At 45.1% G+C, this 10,760-nt stretch overlaps 1 protein-coding gene across 1 annotated transcript; it reads left to right on the top strand.

Annotated features, from left to right (window-relative positions):
• The first annotated feature begins 2,133 nt into the window (after positions 1-2,133).
• hpxa (hemopexin a) lies at positions 2,134-4,906 on the top strand. Its single transcript, XM_029530753.1, has 10 exons — positions 2,134-2,183; positions 2,411-2,427; positions 2,524-2,601; positions 2,730-2,893; positions 2,977-3,130; positions 3,474-3,686; positions 3,768-3,863; positions 4,140-4,270; positions 4,388-4,535; positions 4,677-4,906. The coding sequence occupies exons 1-10, from the start codon at positions 2,134-2,136 to the stop codon at positions 4,904-4,906; spliced, it is 1,281 nt and encodes a 426-aa protein (XP_029386613.1).
• The last annotated feature ends 5,854 nt before the right edge of the window (positions 4,907-10,760 follow it).

The raw sequence follows: 10,760 nt of genomic DNA, 5'->3' as shown, positions 1-10,760 counted from the left end.
AATAAAACTTTATCATTGACATTTCACATTTCCAATGGCCCTGTATTTTTCAAATTTACTGCTGATCGTTAACATTTTATGGGGGTTTTCTAAGCAGTGCATGATCTCTGCTGCAAGTGAAGCGTGACTGCGCATAGGATATTACGTTTGTGCCTGTCATTGTAAGATACAGTATAATGAGAGGAAACCCTGAATTACTCAAACTTTGCTCAGTTTGGCTCGTTAGCCAGTTTCTTCCACCAGCCGATAACGTCCTGCTGCCCTTCATGGGGAGAACCTACCAAACTACAGATGGCACGTCAACGCTGGCATTGCACTTTATACCTCCGTGGTTCAGCCAAAAAAAAAAAGTTTAAAACCCTGAGAGGAGCTGGACGGAGGTCAAATGACTCCTCCCAGTGAGGTCATGAAAAGTGCCTTCTGCTCACATTTGGCCACAGATCTCTGTTTTTGTGGGCAGATATTATTATCTCTGCACACATCGTTATTTTATTTTATTTGTACAGTGAGTCAGCGTTATGCTCATTCTTCTCCAGACTCAGGGAGAGAGAGACAAAGCCAGAAAAACAGTAACAAAAATGGTTTCCTCATATTGGATCATGCTGCAGATCAACTTCAGGTTGTGTGTGACAAACATTAAAATCAAAAGCTGTGCAAATATAAACCTGATTTTTACAATCCACTTCTCTGACACTGATCTTTTTGGGGGGTTTTTTATATCAATAATGAACATTTTGTTCTCAGAAAAAAAAAAAAAATAGACAGCCTGAGTCCTGCCGTGACTTTTCAAATATGAACAAAAAGAGAAAAACAGAGTTGTTGTTTTTTGAAATTCATCCAGTGGGTGCTGCACGTGATTGTGTGCATGCCTGCGTCATGCCGTATATCGTTGCTCAGCAGGGGGCTCGTGAATGCCTGTGTGGCTTTGTTTCTGTCAACATGGCCGCCTGTAACCATTGGTAACTGTCGTGAATAGAAACACATCCATGTGCGGCGCGGGCAATATGGGGTTTGAAATATTCAGCACACCAAGTATATGGAACTGCTGCCTTTTCTCTTCAGGTCCTGTATTTCCTGTTTTTACTGTTCGTCAGAAAAAGCAGCTATAAAGCACTGAGTCTACCTCACTCTTCTAACGTAGTGATAAAAAATTCTATTTTTGCTTTATATAACATAACATAGTTATATTATACATTATCTTTCTGTCCATTAGTTTGTAGTTTGCATACATTTTTTCTGTATTTTTGGACTCGTGTTGTCTGTGGACTGAATATTTTAGATCGTTTATACCTACTAGGAAGCACACTTTTTTTTTTTTTTTTAACGCAGACTGGAGCACTTTTAATTTCACTGGTAACAGCCCGCTGTTCTGTTAATGTTTACCATACATTAGTGCAGTGCTCAGCAGTTTTTATTTATTTTTGATGGCTCTTTGGGTTAGTTACCTCTCCAAGTTGAAGTAGTTCCATCATGTTGGCCTCATTTTGATTGTTCTGCAGAAACATCTGGAACATTTTGGATGATATCTGTTTCATCATGGACTGAACATTTCCTTTAGCATATTTCATTCATTTCATTTATACTAAAAAAAAAATATATATATATACAGCCCGAAACGGGAGATTTATAAAATAATTACAGCTAAATTTGTTAGTTATAACTTTGGTTCATCTTTGAAAAGCAAATAGACTCACATCCAGACAGCAGCTCTTTTTACAGCTGCAGATGTATTAAACGTTTCGGTGAAAAGTTCTAATGCATTAAGAGCTACTGCAGATTTGGTGCAAATGTATTTCAGTGTGAATTGAATTGAGAGATTTAGTCTGCTTGCAATCAATAACAGCGACAAATACAGTGACTCATGTGAGGGACAAAATACACAGCTATTGATCAGCTCTTTCTGTGACCCCCCCCAACCTCATGACTTATTTTCCTAGGAATGGGTGGTCTGAGCGTTGGGGTACGTCAAACAATGTGGGCGTCTTTGATTAACCCTGGACATGATCTGCTCCTCCTCCTGCGATGCCCAATGCAATGTGCTTTGTGGAAAACAAGTCTGTGATATAAGCGGCTCTGCAGCAGCATCAGCGTACCTTTAGCCCAGCTCTCTCGTGGACCAGAGGACGGCTCACCATGAAGCTGCTCGCCCACCTCCTGTGTCTCTGCCTGGCTCTGGCATGGTCGTAAGTATCCTGAGGAATACAGACGTACGATTTTTCCTTTTAAACATTAAAGGCATGCCTGCTTTTCACTGGAGATTATCCCAACATGCACTGGTCAGTAAAATCATCACACATTAGCAGTTAGTAAATGCAGGCTGCAAAGGGCTGCATCACTTTTTAAACACAAGCCAGCCAGAGCAGCTGCAGAGACTTTCGTCTAACTATCTGTGTCTGTCTCGTTCCTGCAGGGACGCCCATCACCATGGTGAGTCCGTGTTTTAACGTACTGGCCATTTCTCACTGACACTCTCGGCATTTTCATCATCACTGACAACTTTTGTCTCCAATGTCTCGTGTTCAGTCCACCATGACCGTTGTGAAGGCCTTGAGATGGATGCTGTCGCGGTGAACGAAGATGGAATCCCGTACTTTTTCAAGGGTAAGTCCCTCCATAATGCAGAGCTGCTGGCAGGATTCCTCAACGTGTCGCCAAGTGTTGCTTTTTTTTATGCCTTCTGAATTTACTGCATAAAGTTTCAACACAGAACTTTGTGTATTTCCTATCAGGTGACCATCTGTACAAGGGCTTCCACGGCAAAGCAGAGCTTTCCAACGAGACCTTCGCCGAGCTGGATGACCTTCACCACGTGGGTCACGTAGACGCTGCTTTCCGCCTGCACTGCGTAAACAGCCCCGAACACGAAGACTACGACTTCATATTCTTCTTCCTGGTAAGGTCCAGGATTTGGGTGGCGCAAACACGAACTCACAGTTGGAAGATCGTTTATAAAATGGTACTTGTGATGTTGTGCAGGACGACAAGGTGTTCAAGTATACCAAAGGCAAGCTGGATGACGGATACCCCAAGGACATCTCCGAGGTCTTCCCTGGAATCCCTGACCACCTCGATGCGGCCGTGTGGTGTCCCGTTCCAGAATGTGATGTGCCCACCGTAATTTTCTTCAAGGGTCCGTAACCTGATTTTTTTGTTTGTTTATAAAACAGGTCGTGTTTCTTCTCATCACTTACTGCACATTCATGAATGAATGTTGAGTTGGAAACCGGCCTGAGGACACATTTAACATTTACAATAACAGCAAGTATGGAGGATTAGCAGCCCCCAGAAAAATGACATTCATTTTCATCGTCACACATCTCATACATGACATTCACTCAGACTTCGACACCTTAAACAGCCTGAATGCTCAGAAGCTGTATTTCACAGCCTCAAGGCCAGACCTCAGTATCTCCAGGTATCTGAGGATTATTTCAAATTGATCTATGATATTCTGTGTAACTTTTTCCCTGCAGGAAACGAAATCTACCACTTCAATTTCAAATCCAAGGCTGTGGAGGAGAAGGAGTTCCAGTCAATGCCAAACTGCACGTCGGCCCTGCGCTTCATGGAGCACTATTACTGCTTCCACGGACACATGTTCTCAAAGTTTGACCCAAAGACCGGCGAGGTGCACGGCAAATACCCCAAGGAGGCACGCGACTTCTTCATGAGGTGCTCCAAGTTCAGTGAGTGAAAAACCAGCCACAGTATATCAACGCTGATGCGCCATTAAAGGATAATTAACTCCATGCTTGTTCCCTGTTCAGGCGACGACAGCAACCATGTGGAGAGAGAGCGCTGCAGCCGCGTTCACCTCGACGCCATCACAACCGACAATGCTGGAAACATGTACGCCTTCAGAGGTGAAATCTGACAGAGAGGCTTCGTTATCAGACCGATTGATATTCAGTTTGAGGGCGGCGCTGTGTGATTCAGTAAATGTGGTGAAGTCTGACTGGCTCATCAATGCAGAACATAAACGGCCAATCCCACAATGAGCAGATGAAATCAAGCTTATTCTTCACCAACCACAGTGGCAGAAAACATGCTGTTGAGGGAACTGCTGGATCTAAGTAGTCCCGGTTCTTCCAGCAGTCTTCCCACTGGCGGCCTCTCTGAGCAGTCACTTTGTTTTGCAGGACACCATTTCCTTCACAAAGATGAGGGCAACGACACGCTAACGGCCGACACCATTGAGAACGCCTTCAAGGAGCTGCACAGCGAAGTGGACGCCGTCTTCTCTCACGATGGCCATCTTTACATGATCAAGGTGAACTACAGAAGCGAGTGCACACACACACACACACACACACACACACACACACTGAATCATCTGGTCCTAAAGACTAAAACAGGTGATTTATTTGTATTTGTTTCCTCCTCGCAGGATGACCAAGTGTTCCTCTACAAGGAGAGCGAGCCCCGCACTCACCTGGAAGGTTACCCTAAGCCTGTGAAGGAGGAGCTGGGCATCGAGGGTCCTATTGATGCTGCTTTTGTCTGCCAAGATCATCACATCGCTCACATCGTCAAAGGTAAGGACACACATGACATCTCAAATAACACGCAATCCATAAGAATATTAGCCTGCAAAGCAAATCGCAACCAACCAAGTCAGTGAATCCCCTCTGGATGAATACTGATTCACTCACCTCTTCCTGCCTGCTGTCTTCCAGGTCACAGCTTGTACGATGTGGATCTGAACGCCAGCCCTCGTGTTGCCGCCAACGAGCGTCCACTTGCAGTGTTCAAAAAGGTCGACGCTGCCATGTGCGGCCCCCAAGGAATCAGAGTGTTTGTAGGCAACCATTTCTACGAATTTGAAAGCACCATGATCTTGACTGGTGCCAGGCTTCTGCCCGAGCAGCACAGAGTCTCCATGGAGCTGTTTGGCTGTGATCACTAAGAGGCTCGGGTGGCGGGACTGAGGCGTCTCCCTCCGGCGGTTTACTTCAAAATAACAACTTTCCCCATCGTTTCTCTGTTCATGGAAAGGTTCTCACTTTTCTCACTGGTCCTCTGGTCCTTAAACGTCTCCACATGTTTTTCCCTCATTCATTTTGGTGTGTTGTTGTGAATAAAGAAGGGAAGAAACAAACTCCCAGAAAACACCAAAGCACTGCTTCACCATTATTTCTAAGACTGCTGTGACTTATCTGACATTTTTTGGATTTGAAATTAGATCATGTAAAAATGGCAATTGGTTCGATCTCACACTGACACATTTAACAAGAGACGGCATACAAAAAATAAAGTTCTCAATAGTCACTTTCAGCTCTATCTTACTGCTCCGGTTCACGATGGGAAACGGAAACAGAAGAGACTTACATTCATCCAAAGGAATGTTGGTTTTTAATCAAAGTGTAAAGAAGTATCGATTTCTTTTTACTTTTTTATCCACTTTCCTACTGCCACTGTTTTACGGCCAATTAGAATCAAAATAAACTGACACCAAAATCAATATTTTCAAAAACTAAAAACTAAAAGCTGTAGATGGATAAATTAGTGCTGTGATGATTGTGGTCTCCCCCTGAAGTCCAGTTGTTGATGCGGGTCGTGTTTTTATGACTCAGTTTGGCCTTTCACCACTAGACGGCAGAGGAGCTCCACAATAGGAGCCAAACCAACTTGTCAAGACAGAGAAACTTCTGGTTTCCCTCTCTGTCCTGTTTCCTCTCCAGCAGCGCACACAGCACACAGATAAGTCAGTGCAGGTGTGATATCTTGTTCTTCAGAGACTGAAGTTCGAGCGAACCGCAGGAAGCTTCAACTTTCAGTGAACCCCCACAGACACAGACGCATTTGGCAGGAACACAAAATCTGGTTGACAGAAACCTGGAGTTTTCCATCTGGTTGAAGGATCAAGAGCAACTCAAATATTCTGTGCATGTTTCCTCAAAATGCTAATTATTTAGCTTTACTTACTTATTATACTCTCAAGCATCCGTCAGCGGCTCTTTCATGTCGCAGTAATCGACAGTGCAGTTCTCGTTTCAGATGCCAATAACGCCACGTCTTCCTAAATTGTTGGAAAAATATTGAGTGGTCAAATTGCAAGTAATGAATTCTTCAGGTCTTCCAAATTTTAGAATGTTTACTGATAAAATTTAATTAAACGTTCAGTTTAATCACATTCATTCATTTGAACCGTTACTTCAGTGTTTTTGCTTCCAAGTCAAGTCTTTGGAGAGTTAATCAATTCTCAAAGCAAGTTCGATCTGAAATATTTGTTTCCCCACAAGTGGACTCTTCAGTCATCATATTCACACAAAGTGGACTGTGCACATCCACACACCTGAGAAGAGTCAACAACAACTCGACAAACAAAACACATTCAGCATAAAAACTGTGACTAACGTGCCATCATTTCCTACCAAGGCGTTATTTCTTAGAAAAGCCAAGCCTGCAGAAAAAGACTGTGATTGACAACACAGACTTTACAACGATTTCAGGGTTTTCCCTCCTGTCCTCAGCGACCTTTTGTGCATCATTCATCTCAAAACTGAGGCAATGGGATGATGTCAGCTTCACGGCCGCGGCTGAAGTCTCTGATAACAGCACGCTTCATTGGATCACACAATCCCTTACTTCACCCCACAGCCTGCTGCGATGACAATGGAGGGGGAAACACTGAGGCCCTTCAGCAGCCCCGATATGATGCCACAGTCACCCACAGAGGCCGCCTGCCCAGCAACACGGGCCTCACAAACTGCTTTTGTGAAACAGACCCTAGTAGCGCATGTTTCCACCAACTACTTTCACAAAGAATGTGTCAGATGAACCTGATTTAAATGCAGAGCCCAAACAGTTGTCCTTTATTGAAGGGGAATAGGAGCCGACAGGTAAGAGGGCAGCAGTCAGTAAGGCAAAAGGCAAAAAAACACAGAGGCGAAACGACCAAAGTCCAAAAACAGGCAATTATTATAATAAAATAAAAAAAAAAGGCTATGACCGCCGCTGTTTGAGCGTGAGTGGACTGGTTGGTTTTATTTGCTGTAAGGAGCTAATGGGGGGGTGGAGAACAGGTGAGCATGTGGCCGTGGGGGCAAAGTAGCTGAGTGAAGAGGGCGCTCAGGCAGAGGATGAATGAAGAACTGAGTAAACTGACAATAATTCAAATATTCAAGCTGTAAAATATTATTAAACAACAACTCCTTAAAATCCAACTGAACATGGGAACGAGTCAAACCTTAAAATGATACCTGTGTCCAAAACTTTTTTCAGTGATGTTAGCTAAATGGCTTCAAAAATTACAAATAGCTCCTTTGAATCATCCATCACATCAGTATTTTTAGCTCATTATCTCTGAATCTGTCAGTCTGAGAAACAACAACAAATATGGATCGATCACACATAAATCGTATGACATCTGGGTGAAATCCAGATTTATAGCTTCATGGTAAATGTGTCGTCTCAGACCTGGTTTGTCAATTTGGTTACAGCTTCTGTGTGACGAAATATTTCACGTGAACACACTTTTGTGACGATGTCTCTCTCCTTCCCTCCACTAAGGACAAACAACCGTTGGTCTCTTTAGGCGTGTACATTATGCATGTGTGTGTGTGTGTGTGTGTGTGTGTGTTTGTGGTGCTTAATTAACTGGACTGGGAGGGATGACAGACATCTGCTCTCAGCCTGTCGTTTCGGGTAGCTTGTCCCCCAGTTTGTGTGTGTGCGTGTGTGTGTGCACGTGTTTGCGTACCTATCCAACAGTGGCCCTTCCAGATGTTACACAATCACCAACAGTGAGGCCACACGGTAGATTCTGGAGGTCCACTGCCTGACAGCACGAGGCCACGACTGCATCTGAAAGTTAAACTTTGTGTGTTTAAAACATCTCGGCCACGTTGGAGGGTTAGGGTTAGGGTGTGCACTCAGCAGTGAGCCAAACTTGTGATGAACGGTACCAAAACCAGATCTACCAGATTTTCAATGTCTCTCTTCAGGAAAGAGACGAACAAAACAACTTTATGGTTTTGTAATGAACTTTAAATAATCAACTGACTAGAAATGGGAGATCCCCACTTCAACGGCACAGTCTAAAGGTCCACTGTTGGTAAGGTAGTTGTGTGTGTGTGTGTGTGTGGAACACGCAGGTATGGACACTGGCCAAGAGCGTGCCAGACAAACGTTAGATCTCATGACCAGATGGTGCCAGCTAGCGTCCCCTCTGTGGACTGGTGACCGCTAAAAACACTCCCTCAGATCTAACCCCGGTGCCCCGCATCAAACTGTCAGAGGGAGAGATGAGGGCCAGTCCAGTAAAGACACACCAGGAGAAACAACACACACACACGCCTACACAACAAGATGATGCGGGCCGAGCTCGGGGAAGAGGTTGTTGTCCTTCACGTGTCTGATGGCACGAACTGCTTCCTTTTTCACATTTGTTGTGATGAACACACATCAAATACAAGTTTATCTGTGTAGCATTTTTAACACACATTTAAAAGATCAGCCGAACAGAGATTATTAAAAGTGATAAAAGATGAAATGAAGTCAGCTGATGAGCTGATGAACAGAGAGCAGCAGGAAGATATTTCAGTCTCTTTGACCTGAGACTTTTACCTGCAAAGCAAGAAAAAGAAGAACACAACTTCCACACCCCCTCCTAACACCTGAATCCTGTCGTGTGTTTCCTCCCCCTCTTTCTCCTCCTCCTCCTCCTCCTCCTCCTCCTTGGCGTCTTGTGGATTGGGTTGTGCGGAGCTGTCAGACTTTGCTGGGCCTGCCAAGCTGCACGTCCTGGTCAGAGGGGAGGCCGGGGCAAATGGTCGGGGCGTTGTTGAGGGTCCGGCCGACCTCCCACCACTGAGCAGTGGACCCCCTCAACAGATTGAGCCTCCAGCTGGCCGGCACGGGGCCCGCCAGGGCCCCATGCTGAGGGCACACATGCCACAAAGCACAAATTCCCACTTGCAGAAAAACACACACACACACACACACACTTTCATGTGCATGGGTGGAGACACAAACATCAATACGGACAAACAAACTGAAAATCTAAACTGTACTCACTCGATTCATTGAACTTTAAAGAAGTTTGAAAAATACTTGAGCTGCATTTCAATTCATTTCAGTGGTGGCAGCACACAGCAGGGGGCACATCCAGGAGAAGAGCTGTTCACAATCACTCAATATCACACTGGGATTCTTCTTACATTGTGTAGTTTTTTTGTTGTTTTTTTAAATACTGTAGTGACATGATGCACTCCCATGGCTCTGAGACTCATTTTTCAATTTGTCGATGTCAAACACATTTGATGGAAGCAGCAAAGAGCAAAAACAAAAGATCGGGGTGTGGGGACAGAACAGGTTTTTGAGTTTCATGGAAATACAGGCAGCTGGGATGATTCCTGAGACAATCTGCTGAGGAGTGACGGGAATGTGGCCTTTATGCTAACTGTGTCACTGCGGGATCGTCTCGTGATAAACTTAGTCGTATCTTTGTTAGGCAGCCACCGTCCCTCTCTGCCCTTCTTCTCATTTACCGTTAATTCCCAGTTTGTCCTTGTTGGGTTCACTACCTGTCTCTCTCTGTGCCAGGTAAAATTCTCATCCTGTCTTCATTAGCTACACTTGCAGAGGGAGGCTTCCTGCCTGCCAAGGTCCTCTGGGCCCCCCAGACACCGGAGCAGAGGCCTCCAGGGGCCAGAGGAGCCAGGCTGCACACTGTCGGTCTGCAGTCTGTTCTCCAGTTGTGACAGCGAGCGCATCCTTATGATGACAATTAGTGTCTGTTAGAGTGCACAGATGAGCAGGGGAGGCATGGGAGAGGGAGAGAGAGAGAGAGACGGGGGAGGAGGACGAGAAGGAGGCAAAGAGAGGTGGGGGAGGGGGCAGGTGATGCAAAAAGCAGGACACAATTAACAAACATGGGAAAAATACTCGCTAATGAGGACGGGCAAAGCTCAGGGGACCTGGTGAGATGGAGGGGTGGGGGGGGGGAGGGATTATGACTTTAACTCTTTATCAGGGGAGCAGGGGGGAGAAAGGGGGACAGAGCAGGAGCAACTTTGTGACAACACGTGTGAGGCTGAAAGACTAGAAGAGGACAAATATCATCAGCTGACTTGCTCACGTAGCTCTTACCTGTGACGGTCCACCTGATCTGGGACTCGGACTCGGACTGGGTCTAATTAGGCTGGGCTCAGTGTGCTGCACCACGTCTGGGCCCATATGTCAGGTGTTTGAGTGGATCCGACCGAACCTTTGTGTTGTTCAGCTCTGAGGTGTCATCATCATCTTCACAGGAGAGAGACGATATAAACAGAACTGTGAAGTGCAGACATAAAGTTAATTTATTCATAAAGTTATGAACGCGTTGAGCAGTTTCCGGCGGGAACGTGACGAGTCTCATTTCTAACAAACTGACAGAAAAAGACGTTTTTCCAAACAAAGCTAAGTCATGTAGGACCCACAATGTGGCCGTAGTCTTTTCCTTTTCCTGCCTAACAAATGCAGTGAAAGCTGAAGAACGGGAGAAAAAGCTTCGAGGTGCTGATACATAAATCGTGTTGTTGGGAAAATGGTAGATGTGTCTTCCTCTGCCTCATAAATTCAAACTCTCGAATCAGCAAAAAAACAGACAACTTTTCTAGCTCCAGTGAGAAAGGCGCTTTGTACTGACCCAAAATTAGAAATACCAAGACTGACTGATGTTCTCACTCATCCCTCTGAAGTTTTAATGACTCATTCAGGCCTTAGCCGACGACCGGCGTCATTAGCTGGTGCGGCTTAATGACACTGGCAGAGCGACT

This window comes from Echeneis naucrates, chromosome 21 (genome assembly GCF_900963305.1).
Source record: "Echeneis naucrates chromosome 21, fEcheNa1.1, whole genome shotgun sequence".
Classification (NCBI taxonomy): Eukaryota; Metazoa; Chordata; class Actinopteri; order Carangiformes; family Echeneidae; genus Echeneis; species Echeneis naucrates.
Note: the sequence above shows the minus strand (reverse complement) of the source record. Positions and strands in the feature narration are given on the sequence as shown.

Bases quoted from the DNA above. Each gene is read 5' to 3' on its own strand.
- hpxa (XM_029530753.1), top strand. From the start codon at position 2,134: ATGAAGCTGCTCGCCCACCTCCTGTGTCTCTGCCTGGCTCTGGCATGG. The intron at 3,131-3,473 runs GTCCGTAACCTG...TTTTCCCTGCAG, and splicing joins CACCGTAATTTTCTTCAAGG to GAAACGAAATCTACCACTTC. The intron at 3,687-3,767 runs GTGAGTGAAAAA...TTCCCTGTTCAG, and splicing joins CATGAGGTGCTCCAAGTTCA to GCGACGACAGCAACCATGTG.